Genomic DNA, 27,601 nt, shown 5'->3' with positions numbered 1-27,601 from the left:
AATCTCTTGAAGGATTTTTGGATGACATGGAAGCGGACATCTGATATAGATAATTAAAAAAAATGGAATGAAATTCTCCATGACATTCTGCTTCAGTGGAGTTAGTGGTATGATGTGGCCATGTAGGGTATCCAGGTTCCAACATTTCAGTATGACCACACTATAAAAATGTAATCCAATAGCTTCATCATCAGTGGTTGTTTCGTGAATGTTGTTCTCATTTCAGAACCTGATATCATCGTTGGAATAGCCAAGATTTACATAAGATTTTTTGTTAATATTTTCCCTCTTTTCATTGTGTTTTAGGCATCAATTTCATTGAGTTGTTGAATAGGTTAACATATTGTCAATTTCTTATCGTTTTTGACGTTAGTCAATAAACAATTTTATATAACAATCAACAGGGTATTCTCTCTGTTCTATGGTAGAAATATTTGACGTTCTGTGCATTTTCCACTAAACATTGACCGATAACTCTGTCTCTCTCCCTTAAATTGATAGGATTCCCTTTAATCAAATAGATCACTGTGACCCGGAACTTATTAATGATCTTAGGGAGCATAGGTCACGCCAGGAAACTGTCTACAAACACGTGATTTAAAATTCAAACATAGTAATGACGCTGTTACGTCAAAAGGTCATAAAGGTCATAAGGACAATTGTTCACTCAGAAACACGATTTCCATCCCCTTTCGTATTAACACTGTGAAAGGTCAAATTCGAGGTTACGGTATCATTGACATATATATATAAAACAAACAACAATTCATACATTTTACATTTTTATTTCCATGATTTTAACATAGGTAAATTTAAACATAATAAATGGTCTGATCGTTAACAGTAAATTATGCTTACATACGGGTCTTTCGCCCGGCTCAAGTATAGTACTGATTTCACTAAATACTTTAAGTAATGTTGATAACTAAGCGAGAATTTACGTGGCATGACGAGATTTGATCGTCAAATGATTCGCAATGTAATTAGTTCTGTTTTTTTATAAGTTAGCCATTCACATTTAAATTTTAATTTTAATTTACATACAATCTTAATCAATGATGCATCTATGGATTAACAAAATTTACATATATATGATATATCTGCACATCTGATCACGTGACTTAACTAAAACATTTTGGACATTGTTACAGCGGCTATTTTGATAATAACGCTACTTATCTAATTTATACAGAGGACAATAATGAATGTAAAAAACTACAATAAACTACTCGATGCCGTTAGAATTCTACTTGAATTTCTTCCTACAAATAACAGTGAAATACTTCATTAAAACATTACCGAAGTACATCGATCAATAGTTAAACAAAATATGTAAATTAGTCACGTGATCAGATTTGCATATTAATTCGCTATATACAATAACGATAGCTTGGTAATAAATAATATAATAACAAATATTCTGCCCCTGCTTTTTACATACATGTGATGGCTTCTCAAAGCAGAGGCTACAATAAATAGTGTAGACCAACAAATGTATCTTGGTGGAGTCATGTTAAATTAAAGCATTCGGCAAAAATCGTATTCTACGAAAAATGTCGAATAGCTTTCGGTAAATGTCGTATATGCGAATTTGCGCTACGAAATCGAATGATTCCATTCAGAAAGGAATTGAGGTGTTTCTCTTCTGTGGTGAAGCAATGCCCGTAACATGACGTTGAATTGTGTGCCTTTACCAGTAAAAGTCCTGTCTATTCTAAAGAAAATGAACCGTTGCTTGGAAAAGAAAAACTTCGAATTACACAATCTTTACAATGATATTGTATCAATGTTACTAAACATGTCTAAAAATAACCTCTTTCACAAAAGTAACATATTTTTTATCTTTGGTTTTTTTAAAGAAAGATGAATATGCTTGTGAATGACGTGACGTCATCGTACCTGACACATTGTCAATGGAACAGTTACCCCTGAGCTTTTAATAGTGGCACATTGTGGAATGCAGTGGGCACATGTTACAGGGAGAGCTCGACAGAAGATGGACCACAATGCACTGCGCCAATAAACAATCGGAGATTTCTAGATTCCTAACACATCATTGATTTCCAAGCTTCAATGAATTCGAGTTACTCAGGACACGATTTACATATTTACTTTCAACAGGACCAGGCGTTATTGCAGGATCTTAAAAGTGCATTGTGGGTTTACCATCGGTATGAGAAACACGTCACTTCCGGTCTTGATAATAAATAGATGAGCTGATATATGCATTTGATTTGATGGATCTTTGTTCTCGGAGGGAACACATCTCTTATCAAGCGGTATTGTGAATGTGAGGTTCGGACGAGGAACTGATCAGGGTTTGAGACAATGTTGATTGTATTAAGCTAGCGATGAAACCCCCTACAACTCACAATCCTTCATCTTAACTGAGATTCAAAAAAGGCTTAATAAATAGAAATAAAAATATAACTTTATCACAATCACGTGACATCTGTACAACCAATCAATGCATTTCAATTTCTGCATCATCTCATTTAAACTTCTCAGTATCACTCATGCTTATCACCTCAGCGTTGCTTATTATCACATCACATAACCATTACACAAGCTTACAACGTCACAAATTCCAAAAATTTGAACGAACCAATCACGCTTCGCTATTCACCATTCGCTCTGTAGTGTGTATATACATAATAAATATGGGGCTTTTTTTTGTCAAACTAAATGACGTCATGATGAGACATAGTCTTCCGTGTTATTTTAGTTATAAAATAAAAATAAATAAGTATAAAAAGCTTTTGATTAACATAATGTACCATCTCCTTCCGGGACCCATCAGATATAACAGTTCATTCTCAGCTAATTAATTAGCCCAAGGCACTACGACACTTTGTAGGCTGGCTCGTTCAAATTATAACAGTCTACGGTCTCATTAAATTAGTATTCCTAGATATGAAGATTCAGTAGTTCTCGTATGTAAAACACACTCGGATGGAGCGTTTGAAAACAAACGGTTTTGCTTATGAGACAAAGACTAGATTTGTCACCATTGTTTCAATAGGATAAAATGCACTATGTTTTATTACAATGGTGATGAATTTTCGACATTTGAATTTTTTCAATGACTGTATTCAGCTTCTAAACTTATAATATCAATATAGCACTTACTAAGGCTGCTACTGTTCTACTAAAAATACAACAGTATATATCAGGATTCCAGAATACATTGCCCAAATAGGAAGCATCCAGTAGGTTTCTTAAATTGATGGTCTCATGTCTAAGCTAATTAACTGAACGTCTCGCGATAACTAGGATTTTTCGGGTATATTAAACTCATTGAACTGATCCTATGTTAATGATATTGAAAACATCGTCTCGCAAAGTCTTAGATGTTGAACATAATTGTCTTATATTTAGACATAACACATATCATCTTAACTGAATTTCTGATGTTTAATTCATTGAACAGATCTCTTAAAAGACCGTATTGTGTTTACAATCTGGTCGTTTTTATAGTTAAGACATTAAACTAGTCTTAATTTATCTTCACGTGTCAAGACATTGAAATGGCATCTAAACTTAATTTCTTATGTTATAACATCGGACATATATCTTCAAAAGATCATCTTTTATTTATGGATTGGCCGTTTAATGTTTAAGACTCTGAACTCGTCTCAATTGATCTTCAAGTGTTAAGACGTTAAACATTTCGCCTTAACTGATTTTTTTTATGTTTTTAAACATCGGACAGATCTTTTAAACCCATCTATGTTTATAATCTTGTCGTTTTATGATGAAGACGTTACACATAATCGTCTCAATTATTAATCTTAGGTTAAGATGTTGAACAGATCATTTGACTGGATTATCATTTTTTCTGTAATCTGATATACTACTCTAATTTACAATAGATTTAATTAATGACTAATACAATTACATATTATGAATATTGATGAATACACTAAATATGCTATCAGTTATAAGTTTATGAATGATACATGAAATATATATATATACAATGTATTATGGTGACGTCATACCTACAGCTACGATGACGTGAGAAACCGTTGATTTTTTTTTGTCTCTAAAAGTTTATAATATATTTTGTCTAAAACTACCCAGTAATCCCTTACAAGATTTGTACTGTTGCATATTCATGAAGACTCATTAAATATTCATTATCATCATGAATATGGATTATACTTATGAATAATGTATCCGATTTATTTTACTTATTATGAATATGCATCAGACTTTTTTTCTTTATATGCCTTTGTCAAGAATAAATCACATTTCATGTGATTCATTGATAAAAATGAAAATTTATATGACCTTGAAAACCGGCAAGGCTGAGCAGCTGGACGTTGTAGCCATGGTAACAAATATATTATATGAAACATGAAAATTTGAACATTATAGTAACATCGACAACATAAAGTAGCTTATTAAAGCTAAACGTATGAACAAATATTTGACAATAATGATAATAATAATAATATTAATGATAATTAGAAATAATATTCATATGCATACGAATGTACAAAAACTGATGTTGTAACCATATTTACGTCTTTTCTTCCATCTTCCATTTACCACATTTCGTCTCGCACAGTCTCTCCATTCACACAATATATAACTCACATTGGGATATTTCAATGCTTCAGTCATATACATACATTTACAAACGACTTAACGTTGCAGTTTAGTCATATACAATGTTACTTTGCATAGAGATCAACATTTAAAATGGGCATGCGCACTCACATTTATCAAAATGAAATAATCCATTCATGGCGCAGCAAATTTCGACAGTCTTTGTAGAAATGTGAATGCAATGTAACATCGATCGTGTACAAAATACACGTTCAAAGTTCGAATCCAAGTACTTGAATGAAAATCTCTCTCTCTTTCCTTATTTTATCACCGAGAAGGATAAAAGTTCCTTGGTCATTCTTGTCCCTAGCAGTAAATAAAAGTATTGTTCTATATATCTTTGAATGAGCTCTCATTATTGCATCCTTTCTTGAATCTGTTGTGGCTGGTAGTGGATAGCATGACCACCTGCGGCGATGGTCGGCGGCACGGCATAGGTGTATGCCGCGGCGGGCGTCACAAACCCATTCGTCGAGGCGGTGTAGGGGAGCTCGTACGCGCCATTGGCGAATTGTGAAGCATAGGCACTATAGTCAATGAATTGCCCAGTGGCGGTTGTGGCCGCTGTCGGGCTCAAACTGCTGTGTTGCATCGACGCAAGGAGACTCGGCGACGTGGCTGCGGCGGCAGAGAGGTATGCTGTTGACGGGTACACATACTGTGGTATTCTGAAATGTACAAAGGGTTAACTAAAATAAGAATGGCGTCTAATCAGAAAAATATACCAGACAGCATTTAAATTTTACGAGGGTTAAAAAGAGTGAAACTTTAACAGATACCGTAGGAGTTTTTTTCAATAGACATGTAACACAACTCATAGCTTACATATATAAGTTAATCAGACACATTTCAACATTTTACCATGTATGAAGTATCAGTACAGTATCAATTCACATTTTAGAGATGTTGAAAACAGAACAGGATTAAACTTTTGTATGATGCATAAAAAGTTTCCAAGTCAAAGTTAATGATATTAAGTGAGTTTACAATTATTTCATTCAATCTTCAACATTTAGCATGAACCTTATACCGGGGAGGTAAAAGGAACACATATTTAGAACAGTAAAGAAAACCAATCAAATCTGTGATATATGCGTGCGATACTAGGCTATTCCGTCAAACATACACACTTAAACGTGAGGATTAAAATTCAGTGTTTATATATGGATGGACAGACTATATATTAATAGGGGTCGGAAACTCTCCACACACAGCGTGGGGAATGATCTCCCTTTACTTAGCTAAATAAAGCCCTAAGTAGGAAATAGGGAACTACGAAGCAATTCAAAAATTTAATCAAGCTTGACATTTGGGACATGATATATCACACCATGTGACTAAAGCAAAATATATGTTGGCGTTATTATTACGATAAAGAGAACGTAACAGAGCGGTACCCTACAAAGTGTGGAGACTCTTAAACCTTGTCGTATTTGTAGAATCCCTGTTGACATTAAACTATCAAAAGTAGCTATGATAGAAAAGGACAGACATGGCAAAATCAAAACACTTTCCCGTCCCCACGCCCCTCCCCAAAAATAAAAACAAAATCAATGACCACTGTTAAATGAAATGACCAAAGAATGACCGATGACCATAGAAAGGAAGGTAACTCCTTGTTGTCCATAGACGAGAGAGAAATGTGCATTTTGCCGATCAAATGGATGTAATCAGCCCAAACAAACATGTGACACAACAAAACCGGAAGTACACGAATTAGTAGCTAAAAGGAATCCTCGAAATATGCCAGAACTTCACTTAACGAACAGCTGAATGGCTTTTGTATTGAAAACGATAACATGTCCACATCAAAAGTGACAAAGTTGGAATCAATAGGCCGTATTTTATCTGTGAATACATGCACTGAATGCCAACTATCGAAGTGAGGAAAAGCGCAGAAAGTATTCAAATGCGAAAAAATGGCAAACAAAGCATTTGAATAACTCAGACTTGTAACAAGCATTATGCTGACCTTGAATAGTTCGACACGTGTTACACAACCCACACAAGTAAATAGGACATCGTTATTAGCGGGTTTAAGTTCGACATCGCCCTACGATTATATGATACTATATATGATAACCCCCTTCTTTCTCTAAGTGCCACCCTTCGTAAATCAATTTCTTTACTTTTTGCCTCAAAATGAGCCATGATTTATTTTCTGTAATTAAACTCCTCGTATGACGGTGTCCTCGGCCATCAAAACATGCACCTTTAACGCAAGCTTTAAAAAATGTGATTTTTATGTGATGGCTGTGCTGAGATAGCTTTATTCGTAATTAACCAGTGCTAAATTAAAGTACACAAATCATTTACCGACTCCAAGATTTAAACTCGGAAATCTAAACACTAACTGAGAACCACGCATACATCAGTATTATATCACGTGTCCTCTGTTTTCAGTAATAAATTTACATCTAGTGAAGACATTTATTCGAAAATAGTTGTTCTATCCAGCCCTGTTAAAGGCATTTCTTTTCTATATATACTCGAATACAACAAAAACGTAAGTAGAGTTGTGTACTTATTGAAACTCCAGACACAACATATGTCTAAAATCACCTAATACTAGAAACCCTTACATAAAGGACATTTAATCTTTTCTAAAGTTTCAAGGCGTAACAATTTTAGTGTGTCATACCTAAAATCACCTACTTAAAATATTTTACCGATTATAAAGCAAATATTTAAAAAGACTATCACAACGTTTTAGTATTGAACTTTATGGCAAGATCACAGAATTTGAATTAAATTGTAAAATAAACTCAGATTGTACTGAGAAGGGCATGTTGAATACCAAATGACCCCTGGTCAGTATTTCTTGACCGTTGGTCATAACCACACGTAGAGTATGGATTACAAAGTTATCGTGTCAATACTGTCACGCAACAATAGGTGAGATGACCAATGAGTTCGGTGTTGAAGAAAATGTTCTTGAACAATACGTCAACTACGGCCACAAGCTGAACCGGTCAACACCAATGAACTGGGCCCATTAGATATCAGTTAGAATGCTTCAACGTTTTTAGTTGATGTAAATTTAGTTTTTGGAAAGTCTATTTTAACGTTGTGAAATTGGACACACTACAACAGCAAAGTTCTTTTGTACGGCAGCATGAATATCAGTTTATATAACGAATTAATATATCGTTTCGTGTGACACAACCTTCTTTCACTATGGACAAATAAATATTGCTCAAAACGTTTTTCATGACGCTTGGTGATATGGTAATTCGATGTACGACAGACTACAAATAATTCATGGCAAGTTAAGCCACACACGTCACATCATAACAAATTCTACTTCCATCCTGCTTTAACGTATCAACGTATTTGTAAAACAAAGTCACGTTTGATTGGTCAAATAATGAAACAACGTCACGTTTGATTGGTCAAATCGATATCAAAGCGATCGGTCAGGTAAATAAGACGTGATGTTTGATAAGCAGGTTCGATTGAACCTGATTCTGTTTCTCAGATCAGTCATATTGCCGTGTTACATCACGAGCTTATTGATATTTTCGCCGGTGGATCTTGCATGTTTGCAAAGGAATTTCTGATCAATATTTTCCAATCTATCAAATCCGGATTCATGGCTTGACGGGACCTAATCCGGTTCTGTCTGTTAGTGTGGGATCACACGGTAAAAACGTTGGGCCGGTGTGTTGACGAGTACACAATAACGAGGGGCTCATTTTCAAACATTCATGCTTTTGGAAAATCAGACAATGAATCATCGACACGATTTTTTTTTATCTTTGCCTTCTTCACATTCGATCACATTAACTGCTCGTTTACCATTTATCCGACAAGAAACGTCTACACCGCGCCCCAGACAGACTTTACTAATTATTACCAAGACAGATCATAAGGAACTCGATTGCCCGTTTAATAATCGATTTCTTTTTCTTTTCACACAATTAATGAACTTCTTTGCTTCATAAAAAACAATAGCAAATGATAACAACACTACCCGTTGCTTGCTCTACTAAGCATGTCATCCTACAGGTATGAAGATAGACACAGTTCCCGTTAGTGTAACGGTCAATACTATGGTACCGCGTTCGTTTATGTTGGCAAACCTACCGGACTATATTGTACAAGAGAATGGTCGACAAGCGTTTGTTGTTTATTCTGTATAATGGAATAATTAGCACTTAGGTCGATCATTGTTAGTGAAAGGTTCAGTGCGGAGTCAAAACGCAGTACTTCAATCTTACAATGCAAAAAAAACCTACTTCTCAAAAAAGTTCGTGTTCAAGAAAAATAATTTTAAGAAAAAAATGAAACACGAAGATATGTAAACACGTTATGGATGAATAACACACTCTCAAAGTATTCAGCATTAATTAGTCTTCCTTAAATCCGTACCAGATAATTGGCATCGTTCCACTTTCAAGCTAACATGGGTAAAGTGAGCGCGATGACGATAACACGTCTCTCTATTCCATTGTTTTCTCTCACAAGTATAAACATATTGTTTCAGCCAGCGTCTCCTGTGAATGAATGGTAAACTCAGCCGACGGGAAAAAACTTGTATTTGGCATAGTTAGATGACTGGACGGCTGGGCTAACGAATATAAGTGCGCAATTGATTTTTGCTGTCTATAGACGTCTGAATTGACAGAGAAATAGTCTTTTTAAAGTGTCGTTCAGCTTTAGTACTAATTGGCGGTCTCTGAACATTCATTCATTCATGAACTACATTAATATAGAATATAGCACGTCGAAAGACTGGTGAAAGCATGAGATCTTGTAACGACTCTAGTGTGATTTACGATGGAACAGCAGACTTGCACTACAGGCACATAGGCTGTTCCATGTGTCTCGTTGCACAATAAAGATTACGATAACACTGTATCCATGATTTCTACAAGTGTGATAAATTAGTCTTATCTTTTTACTATCTGAAAGATATTTTCAATTTATCACTTGTAAGTCTATAAAAACCCGAAGGCGAGTACGTTAAAGGTGTTAGTGAAAAAGCTTCCCGTGTAAAAGGGTGGCGGCGGTGGGATAATATCACAGAAAAAAAACTTCGATAATATGAATCAAGAAAAAAATATGGGATAAAACGAAAGATAATTTGTTATTTTTAACTTAAAGCTTTTAAGGGATTGATAGCAAGATAGGCGCACAACGCGACCGGTTTTTACTTCTAAAATCGGACCAAAAGTAAACAACAAGGTTCGTCTTCTATATTTACTTAAAACTGAACTCGTATGTCCTTAATTGGTTCACCAGGGTCACAGGGAAAAGTTAAATAAAAACAGCAAAGTCTATCGTTTTTTTCAAACAGTGAGAATGTTTTTAGCGGCATTACTGTCTGCCTCGTAAGGGCTTTAAAATTTAAAAATTTAATTTAAAAGCAATATATGAATAACCGGCACAAATGTTGTAATGAGGTATATACAAACCTAACATTACTTTAGATTACGAAGCATATTCCTGGCGTGGAAGGAGGTCTTGAGCTCGTGCTCTCAGACCCTACTGTGTGTTGTGAAACTATATCTATTACTATAAAGTCTTGCTAAATCCATCTACAAGTTTCTTATTATACAGCGGTAACGTATTGGGATCGTATCCCCTTCAATACCCACCTACATCCCACTAGACAGGTTACGGCAGACGTTTTAAACTAACTCATTTATCACAAATTAAATCTAAAACGCTAATTTGCATTTTTGTGCGTATTTTTAAGACTTCTTGATCTTGCGAGATACGTCGGGAGCTGATTGCGTGGAAGATTTCATTTTTGATTAAGAGATTTTTTCTTTAAAGTTTTATTTCAAATCACGTGTTTGTTTGATATCATGTATTTTATTCGGATATACACCTTTTTCGTACATGGAACACGTGCACGTGTGAAAGTTTTCAAAGCTCAATTATTCTCATCTTCTATCTCTAAATTGGCTCTTTGTCTTCTTACCAAGCCAAAACCTAAAGGAACAGAACATGTTGTTTCCAAGCGAGACCTAATTGTATTGGCTGACGTAAAAATGATCGTATTATTTAATTATTTTGGCCAGTGCTTACGACAAGGAATTATTCTAACACCAATCAATGTTCAACTTGAACATGTAAAATCCTTTCCCGTGATACCATTCACACGATTTTCATTTGCCACAGGAAAACGCGATGAAATAGACACAAGCACAAGGCTTTGTTTTATCGTGTTAGGCGTCGGCTGCACTTGACTGGTAGTAGGTCATAATCTCATGAATAATACCATTGTATTCTAAAACAAGATTTACGTCAATGAAAGATTAAAATTTCGTTTTGAAAAATGAATTAAATTATCCGTTGATGTGTAACAGCAGACCTTTCAATCCGGAGATATAAGCATTGTGTTTTAAACTAATTTCAAAGATGTTAAATTTTTCATCTTTTAATACATCCAGTGACTGTACCTAAAGTTGAAACTTTCACTAACTTTGGCTGTTCAGAGCGTATCTTAAAAAAAGATTTATCAAATGATGCGTGTCTTTAGGTAGGACTAAAAATAAAACAAACATGATCTACATCGGCTGAAGGTTTGGAATGCCTGTTGATACTATCAAGGCACTTAAGGGACGGTACCTATCCCCCAACAGACCAGACTTGGGGTTAGAGATTATTCTCCAATGTATAGGGATTTCAAATTTCAATATATACAAAACTGTCTCATTTTAGATATAAAAGATGTTGATATCACAGATGGTGGATTTCTAAGTAAACTGATTAAGACCCCTTTCAGTATCTGACCATGGCATGTCTGTTATCATTGTCAAGTAAAGCGGCGAAAATCTCTCATTTTATCGCGAGATAAAGCGCGACGTCTGACAATCAACATTTACATGTTTCCATGGTAAAGTTCCTGGTACTAAAATCTCAAAGCAATCTAAAAAGTGAAAAGAAAACAGTTTATTCTAGATTTAGCAACAATCCGACAGTTTGTAAGCCAAGCAATCATTTGTTCACAACAGTTTTAATCACTTATATATTTGGGCGTGTTATCCTATGAACAAATCCGGAATTGTGCTGTAATCGGTTCTTTTCTTAACTGAGTAGAGAATAAAAATGTATTCCGGAACCCCGGCGAGAACTTCTTTATTATATTGAATACATCTGTGCCCAACCAAAAACTCATAACTTAGCCGAAATGTGTGGACGAGGCATGTTGTAATGATAAAAGGTTTAAATAATTCACTTCAGTGTTTTAATGCCCAAGAACGACCTTTTTCTATAAATCTGCTGCTAATAATAACAACGGAGCATAAATACATAGAATGCAGAGCAGAGAAAGTGAACTGTTTAACGCTCTAATAAATCTATGTCGAACGCGGTAGCGGACCGGAACCTAACAGTTGGCTCCCAGTATTTTCTCCGTGGGGTGTGTCTAATTTGGTGTATCATTATAAGTTCTGGAGAAGGGAGAGAAGGAAGGGGAGGGATGCTGGTCCTATATCTAGGCGCTACTAAGTCATAAACTAGCATCGTGTTAATAAAATCATTTCTTACTATCTGTACCATTGGATTTGTCAGACACCGCTGCGAGATACGGGACATTTGTAACTAATCCTGGAATTTTCATAGTCATTGAGTAAGTGTTCTCTTAATGTTCCGACCAGGGGGTAGGTCAACTATGTTACTACACATGTCAATAGAGTATGTCAAAGTTCATATCTTATTCTGCTGGAGGTAACGGGGCAGTCTCGCTCGTCCCAGAGGTGAGTGAGCATCGACAGATACATTTCACTCCTCTGGGAGTCAGGAAAAGGCTAATTAGATGTGCCTTACGTCCATTTCAGCCATACATACGCTGACATGTGAAGTGACCACAAACGCGCGCTAATGAATACCAGAAATTGGACAAAGATGCCCTTAGTGATTATCTCCCTTGTTAGTACTCTTCTGGAGTAATTTACATCATAAACAACGTGATGTTGGTGGCTCGCCCACATGGGTATATTAAGAACAATAATTCATCAACGTTAGCAATGAGTGTTGCGAAGGTTGTAAATTGGCAGGTTTTACACTAGTCATGGCGTCTACATGTACATGTTCGTAAACGCATTGAAGATTCTTTTTCTCTATTTCGCTGTTCTTGGTTTAGTGGGCTTTGTTCACGGTGGGCAAATGAAATTACCGCGACATCGAAAGCTTCTCGGACTGTTGGAAATCTCTAGCCGGGTGGTATCATAACAATTTTATAACATTATTGTTCCGTCTGACGTATTGTGAAATAGACCGTGTTTGTGTACATATAATCAACGCGGTGAATACACCATCCTTCTTGGAGGTTCACATACATCTGGAAACTTAATGTAAAAGTGACATTTAATTCCGTGAAGAATAGACAGTTGAAAATATCGGCCTATGTGTTGACAGAGTTACTCTTAACATAGTTAATCCCCTCAGTAATCGTTTCTCATGTATACATATATTAAAATACGATCAGAATTGTGATCGTTTTAGATATTGGCGTAGTTTCGTGTATTTTCATCAACAGAACTCATATTTTCAATTAAAAGACCCGCGCTCTATTTTTTTTTTTTTTTCTAATTTAAATATTCAGCTATTTTCTTTAAAGGGAGACGACTTTAAGCTGTAGCATGCATAACAAAGGCCATGAATGTATGAAGGACGAGGTCAAGATTTCTCCTTATTTAGGACCAATACAGAAATTGGTAGTTACGTAACCATAGTGTTAAAGCAAATATGACCAAAATGTTAATATTAGATAATCTACCACATCCGGTTTGAGAGTAACAATCCACATCCGGTTACAAACCCCAGGAGGTTTCTATAGAAACATATCTAGAAGTCATTGTCTGATCTTTGATAACATGATAGTATTAATTTGTTCGTAGGTGTTTTCATATCGTATAAACGACAGTCGATGTGGAATAGGTTGTCGGCAGACACTTACTTACTCCTGTATAACACGGCGCAACATTAGCATTTCAAAGGAAAACCCAGTCTATGTTTACATGGTACAAGCAAGAGCCATACATATGAAAATGAAAAGCCTGGCAATTTCCGTTATCCTAACAATGTTGATTGTTTGTTTGTTATTTTTTTGCATTATTTATTATTAGTATTATTTCCAGTCAACAGTTCTGAAATATGACGTTATATTATCTAAGTCTCGACTAAGGAGATATTTATGCATTCATTAAATTTTTTTTGCTAAAAGGAAATCCGAAATTGGATTTAAATGATATTTGAATAGCTGAAAGAAGAATGATATGATTGATTTAGTGGAGACCTTTCCACCACACGTCGGATAAACACGAAATCTTCACCAGAGACAGGTGCCCACTGGTATACGAGCTCTCACGTAAACCCATTAATTAACAGAGTTTACAGAAGTTGAGATTGGCCTAATTAGAATATATCTATTAGATGGGGTCAGGGTGGTACTTCGTCACGTGTCGGACTAAATGAAACGGAATCAAACTAGTGGAGGATATTGAGTTCAAACACTTTTTCTCGATCAAGTGTCGATTAAATTGTTTAAATCTGTTTGCTCGCTCGGCATTCTTGTTGATAACAATAAATAGTTAAGTTTGCATGTTTTATAAACAAACTTTGATGATGTAGATTTTTTTTGTTTTATGTTTGTAAGGTATTCGCTTTTTTTTAAAACTTATTGATAACCGATAGACTCTGTGAATTTTGGTGAAAGCTAAACTCCGGAGTTGAAATAAATCCGGATCTTTTTGATCGGCCAGGGAACCTAGCTTGATCCATGGGCAAAAGCTCTCCTTATCTTTATTAGATATTATGTGTAAGTTTGTATGTAAACATGTAGACTTTCTTTTAACACATGGTCAGTTTAGAAACCCAACAGGAAGCTCACGCAAGCCCATGTCTGCAAATATTTACACGTGCTCTAGGAACCATTCAGTACCCGCCTTTGAACGTCGAGTATGCAGTTCACATGTAAAATGCTTCGCTATCCTGAGCCATCTGTTACTACAGACTGTGAGAATTGGCTGGGATATTTTTGGTATTTTATGAACTACAGATAATACGTTACTTCGTATCATACGAGAGACGATTTCAAAGATTTAGGTAACACCAGTTTCTTTTATCGTTTCTAATAAGTCTGGTTTTCTACTTTAAAATCCCCAAAGTGTATCTACATATGTTTTGTATATAGCAAGATTTAACTCTTGTTTTGCAAAATTTCGAGATATCACTTTTCATATCCCATTAATAACATAAATTCCATTTTTCTTACAGTCAGGTTGTAATCAAACGTGTTTTTAACTTTCAACGCATTTGTTACATAATCAAACGGTTCTAAATCTAGAACAATCAACCAAATATATAAGGAGCACTTTGTAAAGATAGCCTTCTGTCTCTTTCTATATTCCATCCATTGTTTAAAACTTTTGGGTCTGACTTTAAATATGTTTTAAAAGTTCTTTTGAATCTAGTGAAACTGTAATAAATGTTTCCCATATGCTGTTAAAATGGGGCTTTAAGTTTAATTTTAGACAGCATCTCTCGTCTCGGAGTTTATAGGCATACTCATTCCATTTAAATGTAATTCACGTTGGCGTGTACATCTAATAACGATCTAACACGTGATATCTGTTTTAAAATTACGTGATGAGGTAAAATTTGATTTTAAAAATTCCTCATTGACTTGTTCCTGATGGTAAATGAATATTTTCTTATCAAGGGTTTTATGTTCTGGATTTCAATAACAAAACCTTATCATATCACTTCAAAATATATGCAGCTCTATACTGAAACACCATTCACAAGTGTAAGATTTTTGATGTACATCACAGCCGATATGTATCCAGAGTAACGAGATCTCGCGATGTGCTGAAGTTGTTTTTAATTCCCAGATCTAATGACGAATAGCGCCACCTAGCGGTATGTTGTACAACACCTATAGTGGAGTGTATTTACATCCCATGTTTACATGTGCTGCACTGCACTTATTACACTGGCTTATCACCAAACACATTCTAGCGTTATAATACTGAATAAGAACATCTCTCCCCCTCCTCTAGCCCCTCTTTCCCTCAAGATCTGTTTCTAATCTCCACACCACACCCTTCGTGTATAAAACCACCAAGATAACAAAAGATATTACATTTACGACACCGCCATTTTGGGGCATTGCTCAAGACTTGTCGTATTTTCGAACCACCACTTAAATGAAACACGTTGTCTACATCATTCTTTATTTTGTGTACTGAGGCCCCGGGTGTTTCCTGAGTGATTGAAACAGACAAAACTATTGTATATCTTGAACTAACTCGCGCGTGCGATCCACCGGAGAGCTAAAAGTGAAACCTCCAGAGTAAATTACCCCTCCCTATGGTGTCACGTGCCTGGGGCACGAGACTCCGACCCCTGTCTGGCACGTGCCACACAGCTACACAGCTTTGTAACATTAAACATACCTCGACCCCTGCTAGGTCCCAACATTTGGTTTGGTTTTGAATATTTTTAGAAAAATATACATGTCTTTGAAATTTGTTGTAAAGTTGATCCCAGCATGCGGACCCATCATAACCTATCTGGCATATACCTCGTGATGCGTGCGAGATCTGGACCCCTTATCGTGTGCTGTCAGCATGTGGAATACAGTCACTTATACTTCGCTAGTTTCATTGAGTTAAACTTCGTCATATTTAAACCAACTGGGCACTAACTATGTGTTAACTCGAGACCTATTGGGAAAATGAAACAGTTTACAACAGGCACGTCAAAAGCAACAATGACTAAAAATAAATTCCGTATTATCAATGACAGATTTAGAACATCTGCTCTTCACCAAAAAAATGCTGTCTAACGTACGGACTTACCGGTGAAAAATATCCGGAGGGTTTTGAAACTCATTTGCAATTAACAGAAATATATAATTAAACCCTTAAGTAAACTGGTAATGATTTAAATATAAACATGATATGCATGAGTTGGTGATGGGTCTACGTGTGTCTAAATCAAGGAACCGGTGAAGAGATTTTAGAACGCTTGACTACAGTGTCTAATGCAGGGGTCGTAACCAGTGACCAGAAGTCCGGACGGTGTTAGTAAATAACGTAATGGACGTTTTAGTAGTAAAACACCCCAACTTGTCTCCACAACGTGTGCAGCATCAACACGCCACTCTATGTATGGTTTCAACCCAATCACCCCTAAATCTCACAAAAGAAATCAACCATCCATTGTTTAGACTATTCGAAAGAGTTTTCTAGGGGTGAAAGGGTTATTTAAAAGAAACAAAGACCACACAGGGGGTATGATAATAAACAGAAATTTGTCAATAGAAAACTGCACTGTGAATTGTTTCGAGAGAAAAATGCCAAAATAAATCACAGTAATTTTAAATACAGCAAATCATTCCATGGCCTACAAAAACACCCAACATTTATGATAACAACTTCAAAATTTCAAAGTTCAATTACCAAAAGGACAAAGTAGAGTATTACATAGGATACCACACTCTGTACAAGCAAAAGGAACGAAAGTTTGAAAAAAGAAATGACCAAAAATACACATCAAACGTCACAGTCAAACAGCCAATCAGAATCACCGTTTTATGTGTTGTTTGGGGCGAGCCCTGTGGCAGGTCGAACATTTTTGTCCGGAAAAGGGTACCGAGCCCTATTCCGGATGTTAATGACTGCACTTCCGGTTGTAGCGGTATCACTGTCACGTGACAACTCAGTGGAGTTTATCCTAGCCTCTATAAATTGATAAAAGACATACTTGATCAATCCCCGGTCAATTTTCACTTCTAAATACATCAGAATTAGTGATAAATCGCTATTTTAAACCGTATTTCAAAGGCCCAATTCACAAAACACGGTCCCACTTTATACAACTGTAGGTCAAGATTTGCAGTTCAACAATTCCCTGCTAGAAGTTATAGATCATAATTCAAATAAATGGTTTGGTCAATAAATTAAAAAAAAGTGATTGAAATTAAAATGGATGATATATGCATGTCTGAATATTAAGCGGATTTCACTTTTTGACAGTAACGTAAATGTTTCTGAGTACACGATATACCTATAGACTAGTGCTAAACTCCCTACATATCCCTCCTGACCCCTAATCCTGTGTTGTCCCTCCCGTCCCTTATCTAGATTATAATCATTTTTGACTAGGTATTTTCTGTTTCGTGGTTTTAATGTGTTAGGAAACTTTCAGCAGAAAATTCAAACTTACCCGTATTGACTTGGTAGAATTCCTGGTACCCCTTTGATGGCTAAGGGGATTCCTGCCAATAAAGAATAAAAACATTTCAAAGACTTTGTAAGTATAAGACCAACATTTTTAATATTCTGATAGAATATCGAATTAGCATGTCAGGAACGAAATCTTTTGTTCCGGATTACACAAGTTCAAATGATGACGTCTACATTGCTACTTAAGTACATGAGTTTTTTTTTCGACCTCGGTGGAAGAAAAGACACTTAGCAGAGAGAGGACAGGCGTACTTGGACTCCACAATTATGAAACATTCAAGGTTTTTAAATCGTAATCATTGTCGATAGGTTAAACATGTTAGTTGATCAACATTCGTCCAATACAATATTGTGATTGATCTTCCTTCGCTATACCATAGTATCGTTACAGACCTATTTTCGGCAAATCGAGCCTTCACCTAGACTGACATGTAATCGGCAAATCTAACCTTCACCTAGACTGACATAAGTTCGGCAAATCTAACCTATACTGAACCATCATAGCGCCGTTACTGATCTAGGTTGAGTAACTTACAACCAGTATTTTGCAAAAGATGTTCATTCATGTGAGGTTTTTGGTACAGATGCTTAAGATTTCAGTAATTTTCAATTCCAAAAAGTGCCATTTACTATTCATAGTGAAGAATTTTTTTTTTTTAAAATTAAATCAATATACTCGGACGTTAGGAAATCACTGATACTTGGTTACCCTAGCTGCCATTTTGATTGCGTTGCTAAGGATGCCACGTTCTACGTTTACTGGAAACTAATCGAGCCATTCCGTAATAAATTGAAGTTGACCATGAATGAGAGGACCCAACTGGTTTCTCGGTTATAGGAAATATTCAAGTGTCATCATTTTATGTGTTCGCGGGTTAATAGCAGCACGTTGGGTTGGAGGGTTTCACAGCTGAAAATATGAAAAACTGTGTTTCTTTTTAAACCACGCCATCACAAATGAAAGCATTTGTACCGAAGTCAATGCAATCTTTACAGGGTAGCTATATATTATCAGTTGAACATCCAGTTTAAAAGTAACATGGCTGTGTATATTAAGTTCTCTTTCATATTGAAATTACCATTAAAATACATAAATCCACAAATAGAATTCAGATCAATGTAGTCACTCTTAATTAAGATGATTTCGAAAATATATCTTAATTGGATTTTTTGTTGAACTTTTAACCCTGTTATTTTCTGATTACAGATTAACGTGGGAATTAACACAAATCTCGATATATCCGGACAAATCCCGTCTGATTTTCTAAAGACCTGTATTCACAATCTTACACCCCATTGTCATTTATGTAGCTATTGAATGTTGAATGCTTACCACGTGACCTATATATTAATTTGGATTATATTTCATATCATGCTGTCTTAAATTTGGATTAAAAAAAATACGGACAGTTTTAATTCCTGTGAGCAGATTAGTGTACATGTAAGGACTTGCCATATGAAAATTACCTTTATTTGGACTATACAATTTCACGGATGACTGGCTACTCAAAAGAAACTGATTAACGTCATAACCTTAAGCGCTAACACTAGAACGTGTTGTTTGATTGACATTAAGCGAGTGATGTCACATGACGTAAAAGTAAAATTAAAACCGGTAGTGTGGTCAAATAATAGGAATGATTACAGTGGCTTTCACGAGTTATAAAACTGTTGACAATCTCGCTTCTCTGATTGCCACAACGATGTCTTCAATGTCATCACAAATATTTAATAGATTAATAGATGTTGTGATCCCTCTGACAAATGATTATCTCTCTTGTGTATGGCGTTTAAGGCAGATGATACTGCTAATATTATTATTCACAAAGGAGGAAAATGAAGACTTTTATAAACACGAATACGGAATGGTGTTGTTTTGTGTATAGGAGACGAACCACCATGTGCTTGTTGTACCTAGACCTGGATTACGTTTCAACAGAAGTTCACCACAACCAAACTCGGTATTATGATGTCTGCGGTGGGTCAATGGATCCTATAAAACATCCGGGTATTGTTATTATCAATATCCGGGTATTGTTACAATTAACAATTGTATTTATGTTGGGGAGTGTTGTCGTTATTCCTTGCAGTAACAAGGCCATACTCCGAATATCACACGAGAGCGCGTGCTGTAGTAAGCGAGTGGCACGCGCGCTCTGTGAGAGCGCGATAGTGATACTCTAATAATCTTGCTACACAACTCCAAACACACTTTTGTTCAAATATGTCAGAAATTCGCTGGAAGCCGAGTTTGGCCATGAACGTTTGCCATGTTTTCGTGTGTTGACTACAGTTGTATAAAACTTAGGACCTCTGAATTGCATTTTCTCACTCAGAGGCAACTTGAAATACGACCCCAACGTTCACACGTAAAGCTCATATTTCAGACAGTGTTAGAATCTTTATCAAAGCAGTCTTATATACATTTTCAGTGCCATTTCAAATAACTAATGACGACCTTTGACCTTTGACATAGAGTTCGGCGTACGTGTTATTGTATTTGATGGAAGAAAGGAAACTACAAAGAAAGGACCTTAAAATGCCATAGATTCAACATATGGCATACTACCCGTCCGAACCGTGTAATCTCCCAAACTTGCGGACCGACTTTAAAATACCAATCCCGTGTGCTGTCTGTTTAGCGGATCACCGGTTACACCAACTAGACAACATATGGCACTGATAATCTTAGGGTTCCTTACAGCATGATCAATTCCAAGAATCATTATTATATTTATTTCTAAGTTAAATTCCACGAGGCGACAATTTATTCAAAGAATTCGTTATCTTAAGAGTTTTTTTTTCAAAGATTAATAACAAAAACTTTCAAATGAGTATTTTTTTTTCAATTTTAGGGAAGGTGGTGTTTATATGCCACACGTTTGAAAGTTAAGATCGGCATCATTTTAAATGTTTGTGTGAAATGAACAAATTTCATCTACAGGGAGATGATGAAAATAGTTTATAATTCTAATTCGTCAGCACTTCTTATTCATGTAAACACACGCCTGTTGCACACACGTGTGTTTTTGGTTCACAATCACATCCTTACTCTCAACAGAAAATTAATTCACCAAAAATCCATACAGGATACATGTTAAGCGCATTCAACATTTTTATCAGTGTTTATTGTCGCGTACCTGCAACATGTCATACCTAACCAATTACAGGTAACTCTAATGCCAGTAAATATTATGAGTCATCCCTGCTACCTGTAATAATGGTAGACCCGATAAGTCCTTCTATAAATGGCTATTTACGCAACAAGATACAGATTTTGCACACATTTAATGCACCTGCTAGCTTTTTTTTTTTAATATTCGACAATACGAATGAAAATTGTTCAACACTGGTTATCTACATGAAATATCATATCCAGGTAAAGACACGCATTGAATTTACAGTTATACAGGTAAAAGACTTCAGCAGTTATCTTAAGTTACACAACCCGTGTATAAACTCCTAGATAACCGTATACACTGATATTTTGTTAAATTTCATTGTCAAAATATGAAATTTACATTATTTAGGATAGGGACAATAAAATAAAAATTGAAATGTATAAAATTATGATTTTAAATATCATCATCTTAGTATTTGATTTCAATTTCAGTAAGGCAATTTTATTCTGTGTTTGTTCACATTACTGACTGTGTAGTCATCGGCTCCGCTGGTAAGCACGTGTTTATCTGTATACAGGTAACTGGGTTTTAAATATAACAGTAGTGTAAGATTTAAGTGTTTGATTTCTTTACAGTTGTGTAAAACCACACCGCATACAAAATGCTGCCTTTCATACCACCCTGAACCTCAAGTCCTTTATTTCGTTTACCGGAGAGTTAAATGCCCGTACCTTTCTCAGAGAATAACAACAACGGATGCCCAAGGGGGTGGGTCATATTCTTATATTGGCAAACGCTTTGTTCGTTTTGAAGGTCTTTTGTACGCGTTTTCAAAAATTATTCAAATACATACGATTTGACACGTGAGAATTCATGAAAATTCAGTCTATATATTCTATGTGCGAATTGCATATTCGAGGTTGAGAATGTTTATAGTGTACATGCACGAGGACTAGAATACTCCACAATGTTTACCATACAGTCAAAAAGTTATTACAGCCACGTGGTCTATTGGTCGCCGAGAAATGGCGCATGTTATCATTATTCTAATTAAAACGCCACATTGTGGTGGAAGGTGTTCTACTGATGCACCAAGTTAACAAGTTAATAAACAGAACAGGTTATCCCAGAGCTAACGCTACGTGTACCTGTTCACACAGGTAATCTTATCTGCTTTCCAGGTAACTATTCACAGAAGTAAATGTTAACAGTCCTAAGACCAACCCTTACCTGTTTGGATGCCGCGTGGTTTTGCACCCAGATAAGCTAGATTAACGTTGGCTTTCCTTCCGTCGATGATTGGGTTGGGGTCCTTACAGGCCCTGTCGGCGGCCTCTCTGTTGGCCATTGTTACCTGCAAGAAGAAAGGACGACCGTTAAACCGCAATACGATAACCAGTGCTTTACCGTGTTATGCAGTCCGCGATTTACCTCAGTGGGGCCACAGAAGGGGTAAAGAAAAATAACTTGATGTTAATCATTATACCAAACAATATATGCTTAATCTGTTTTGACTTAATGAGTTTTTTTTAAACTATTTACACAATGACCGTAAACCAGACGTAAAGAATGTAATTGAACATAACTAGGGACATGGAAAATGAACTGTTTAACATGCAAAATACCATAGTCATACATGTGTATTATTAGACTCAGCACGTGCTTTGTATAGCAGCAGACTCCTGTGTGTATTAAAAGGTAATGCACGTGATTTGAAGCCTATAAAACAGTGAGAAACGACTTTAGATTTTAATCAATACTTCACATGATAACTGAATAATTTATGTGTCTACAAAGCTGTTACGATTGTCATCTTCCACGATAGAATGTACACGACCGAGCAGCGCAAGTACATGCAACATTTGTCATGTAAAACACGTGTAAATGAACACAGGAATGTGTAGACATTGTCATTTGATAAGGGACATCTTTTTTTTTGACCTAGTATAGTTAAGATCTCTTCATAATATTCGTCAGATATTAAATGACATTAACTATGTATAATTATCAAAGTAATTTAAATTTCAACTTTAAAATGAAAGAAAGAAAAATGTTCAGTCAAAATTTTCTGTAATAGATAGTAAAGGATAACTGCAGTGTAAGGCAATACTTTTGCCATGGTCGACCCGAGCCACATCAATTTAAATATATTACGTTATACAACTGTCGTGTTCGGGCCCAAATACACCAGCGACATTACTTTAATTGAAAAGGTATAAAGGAGTTCAATGACGGGTAAAGAGTTAATGGTAAACGAAATAGTCACCGTCGACGGTGATCCGGAGTAGAAAGTGCTATATATACATATATAAATAGACAACTATGGCTATCAGGTGTGTACTTTTACAGATCGATATCACAAATGTACCCAAGTATTCTTAATAATATGAAGATAAAACCGACACGAAACCAGTGCAAGATTTCAAAAGTTGACTTAAGGGTTTATGATGTGATTTGACATAAATTTGTATGTAAAGATTTTTAATCGTTTTTTTGACAATGCCTGTTTTTATAATAGTTATAACATATTATACGTCGCAAGCATTAACACCGTTATCTACTAGGGGCAATCTGCTATTACCAGCTTGTTTTATTTGGGAGGTCGTTCTAGAGAGGAAGATTTTATTACATCACATTGTGCAAAAAGACAGATTGATTCGAAACTGCGATTATCAAAATGAGAGACATATTGTTTTTCATATGTCTTAGTCAAAATATGGAAATGTTTCATAAATGTGGTTTTACGATCGACATCACAGTGGTACGTACGTTCAATATTGGATGGAGTTACCAAAACATTTATCAAAACTATTGAATCTTTCGAAAGTTTTCGATTAGCATATTGTTACATAATCAAGTTAAGATTTGTTTGATATTATGAAATGGTTACTTACGAATCCATAACCACGACTTTTGCCCGTCTGTCGATCAGTGATGACCACCGCCTCCTCAATGTCACCAAACTTATCAAAGAATTCCCTCAGTGAGGTATCCGTAGTGTGATACGGCAGTCCACCGACAAAGATCTTGGTATAAGTCGTGTCCTTCTGCTGAATAGTGGTTGCCATTGTGTAGAAGATAAATAAGATGAAATCGTAGATGAAAATATAAATTAAACTTCTCTAAAGAAATAAAAATATCCCGCACAACGTAAGAGTAGCTGTGTGACGTATTTGTTGTGTAAATACTCTTCTTAAATAACACGAGTAGAAACAATAATATCACAGCCCTATGCACTGATTACAGATGATAACTAAAGACTACGAAAAAGGGGAGCTTTGCTATCCGTAGACCGAACATACACAGTATATCCCCCGTTGGTATGTTTTTGGCACTCAACTAAACAGTGAACTGTTCCAATAGCATGGTGCTGTGTTATTATCACATAGGCCACACCCCTTGCGCATATTTTATGAAGCACGTGGAGCAATATTCATAAACTCCGCCCCTAACTCCGCCTTCCTGAAACCCCGCCCATGTTAGATATCAAGTTCACCCGCCTAGCGTTCTGTGCTATGAAGGGATATCGCCACGATGTAGTTTAAATTGATCAAAACAGATATTCAAGGTTGATTTACTTTTCATACACTTATTTTTTTTTCTATCGCACACAAAAAATGTCCATGATATGGACTGTTTTGACGAGGAGAGGATTTATCAGATGAAAACTGTAACTACACGAAATCAGCATATTTTTGTGCAGTTATTCATACGAGACTTGTACCGGTTTCTCAAGGTAGTTTACACCTGTGTGACTTTTAACGTGTTCTGGCAGAACGCCACATGGGTAACGGGAGACATCTGTTTTAACTTGCTACGGAATATGGGACGTCAACTTACTACTCTAGATTATAATATTTAAAACTGATCGTAATCTCTAATCAGCGCCTACCCTGAATTAACTCCAGACGTGGATTTCGGGTGTAAGTCCTGTTTTGTAAGTGAGATTTGGTAAGATAAACAATAGAAAGATCAGTTCACTAAGTTCTATAAATCGGATTTTTATTGTTAAAGTACTTCTTAATCTCAATCGAACACAATAGGACATATTTGCATAGGTGCGCGGTACGTTTTTTTTTGGCTAGTATTTCCACTCCTTTGTCTACAGACGCCGTTGGGAGGCTGGGCATTGTGTAATTTGTTGTAGTAACAACGACTCGGGAGTATGGACGATCAACAAAGGACGAAAGTCCAACCCTTTTTAGTGACCTTTAAGTGGCCATATCGTTGGATGATATGACTTTGTTCTTCCAGCTTATAACGTCAGAAAAATGAGTCTGCTTGTCGCTCTGAGGCGATAAAATGCACTTGTTACGCGAACACAGCACGGACTGTAGTACATCTCGTGTGCACGTGAAAGGATTGTGTATTTCTGTATACTTAGCAAACAGGGAGATTTTTGGATAATACAAAAAGCTAAAATCACATAAGGTAGGCAAAGAGTGGCGTGATTTGTTATCGACTAGTTTGCCGTGATTTTTATCGACTAGTTTGCTGTGGTTGAACAGTCGCATTAATACTAACATAATTTCAAAATTCCTAACATTGTTTGTTTCTGGAAAATAATTTGTTATTTTCAAGTAAACAGTAACTTTAGTTTTGAATTATAGCGTGGAATTTGAATCTAAGAACAAAAAAGTAACATAACAGTTCTCATCTCTATGTCTGACCTAATCTTTGATACGAACACGGGATGGAAATCCGGAATTCTGTGTTTTTGATTGATGCTAATTAATAAAGTTTGGTTTTGATGAAATAAAATTTGACACTTCTTACAGTTTTTGCTTTTGATCTTTTTTTTCATTTTTGAGTGTGTTGTGTTCTTTTGTTTTTTCTCTCTTACCCCGTAAACAAACAGAATGGGTTACCATGGAAACACCTTCCGTGCCTGCTGTTTTATCGTTTGCTGTGGTAGTTCTGACCTGAAATTGATGTTTTGAGTGTTTGAGTGTGTTGAACGCTAGAATGACCAGCGGTCAAAACTGACCATCACTGGCTTTGAAGGGTGTGGTAGTAACATGCTCACTGCGTGGTTTTTTCTTATTTCTCTAGCAACTAACTACTCTTTTCTTTCCCTCACTCTCTCCTTTAAAGTCTTACATTCCTCCTTTCAACAATTTCTTCATTTTATCTCAGTTCTTTAATCATTCTCCTCCGTATTTCTTTCCTTTCTTTATTTCTTTATCTTAAATTATTTTTCCTGATAATTCTTTATCTATCCTCAAATATCTGTTCCTTAAGATTAATCTCTTTCTCTATCTCCCGCTTACACTGCTTTAGAAAAAAGACGTTTGTGCTGTGTTTTAGAATTGAAAAATAAATGAATTAGAAGTTACAAATGTATCAAAGAATGTTCATTATGGAATAGCAGAATCAAGATCGTGGTAATATGAAAAAAAAAAAAAATAAAAACACTTTTAACAAAAACCAACCCCAACGCGAATCATGTATTTTGAGACGACATCAGCTGAAGGTGAATACAAGGTCGCTGGAGATGTATCATTGCCAGGGGTCAAGGTTGCCGAGGATCCAATGCCAAGGTTAGTACGGAACAAACATAAACAATACTAGCAGACAAGCGCGTACACAAATAACAGCGACGCATTTAGGAACTTCCAGTGTCTGCTAATTAGACCATTCAGGACTTAGCTAATAATTATGGTTCCTATTAATAGACGATACGCTTTCGAATTACGTGAAAATCACCAAAACGCATTTGGACGTCATTAATTCACATTCAAAACCAGTTGGGACTGACCTATTATCACCGTACCGAAGAAATGTCTTTTGTTACAAAATATAATCATCTACCATAATACAGCTTTTTAAGTATTTAATTAAAATGTACAATCCAACCAAGACAGTATAATAGATAAACGTTTACATCGACAAATGAATAGGGAGTAATTTAGCGAAGGTTGGCTGATGGGATCACAAAGATTTGTCCCTCGGCATTTTTCTTTATGTAAAACTCGCTTCCATGTTCATATTGAATTAAATTTCTTTGCTGTTATAAATGAAAGTGAATTGTGATATTCTGTGATATAATGGTGTGTAAAGATGTCAGCACCGACTTATTTTCCCCGTCTACTCATACGAGGAAGATTATAAGCTTAGCCACCGTAATACCAATATTTTCTATTGCATAGACACTCTTTCAGCGAAATTATAAAAGGATTTATGAACTGAAAAGAATCGTTCTCCAGACTCGTTAGATAATGACGTCATCATATTTTAATCAATTGAATGTTTGAATTGAATGGATATAACACTAGGTAAATTTCACACGTGCTTTAGTGGTTAAACAGCTGCTTTTATTGAAAACTGGTACCGAAAAGCTAATAAAACGTTAGACACAATTAAAGTAGAATTGTCATATTTACTTGAAAGCCCTGTCCAAACATTTAAGAGACGTAAACATCATAGTGTTGACCCTGAATCGAGTTTAGGTCTAATCAATAGGTCCTTTTAGAATAAACGTTTGTCACAGTGAGTGTAAACGTTTAAGATAAATAATTGAAGTTCGAGGCCTTTTATAGAAAATGTAGCATTGCCTATACAGTCTACAGGAACAGATGGGTTTCTTTAGTTTCGCCGTGTAAAAACTCACGGTAGTTTTTCATATTATTGTGACCCCGATAACAGAAAAAAATGGCCGCA

The 27,601-nt window shown here is 35.8% G+C and overlaps 1 protein-coding gene and 1 long non-coding RNA gene across 3 annotated transcripts; one reads left to right on the top strand and one right to left on the bottom strand.

The window, feature by feature from the left end:
* Positions 1–769: 769 nt before the first annotated feature.
* Positions 770–24,297, bottom strand: LOC132548302 (RNA-binding protein 38-like). Its single transcript, XM_060212157.1, has 4 exons — positions 23,836–24,297; positions 22,172–22,295; positions 17,800–17,851; positions 770–5,282 (listed from the first exon to the last, which is right to left on the bottom strand). Exons 1-4 carry the CDS (start codon positions 24,007–24,009, stop codon positions 4,970–4,972), a joined length of 663 nt encoding a protein of 220 aa, XP_060068140.1. The 5' UTR covers positions 24,010–24,297; the 3' UTR covers positions 770–4,969.
* A 166-nt stretch (positions 24,298–24,463) lies between these two features.
* On the top strand, positions 24,464–25,718 carry LOC132548301 (uncharacterized). Of its 2 annotated transcripts, none has more exons than XR_009554148.1 (2): positions 24,464–24,878; positions 25,050–25,718. It is a non-coding gene; the product is annotated as an uncharacterized LOC132548301 (long non-coding RNA). The 2 variants fall into 2 exon arrangements; XR_009554149.1 differs by having other exon boundaries at positions 24,464–24,892.
* The last annotated feature ends 1,883 nt before the right edge of the window (positions 25,719–27,601 follow it).

Source organism: Ylistrum balloti, unplaced genomic scaffold (assembly GCF_031769215.1).
Source record: "Ylistrum balloti isolate Yb309-2 unplaced genomic scaffold, AGI_CSIRO_Ybal_v1 Utg370008, whole genome shotgun sequence".
NCBI classification, from domain to species: Eukaryota; Metazoa; Mollusca; class Bivalvia; order Pectinida; family Pectinidae; genus Ylistrum; species Ylistrum balloti.
Note: the sequence above shows the minus strand (reverse complement) of the source record. Positions and strands in the feature narration are given on the sequence as shown.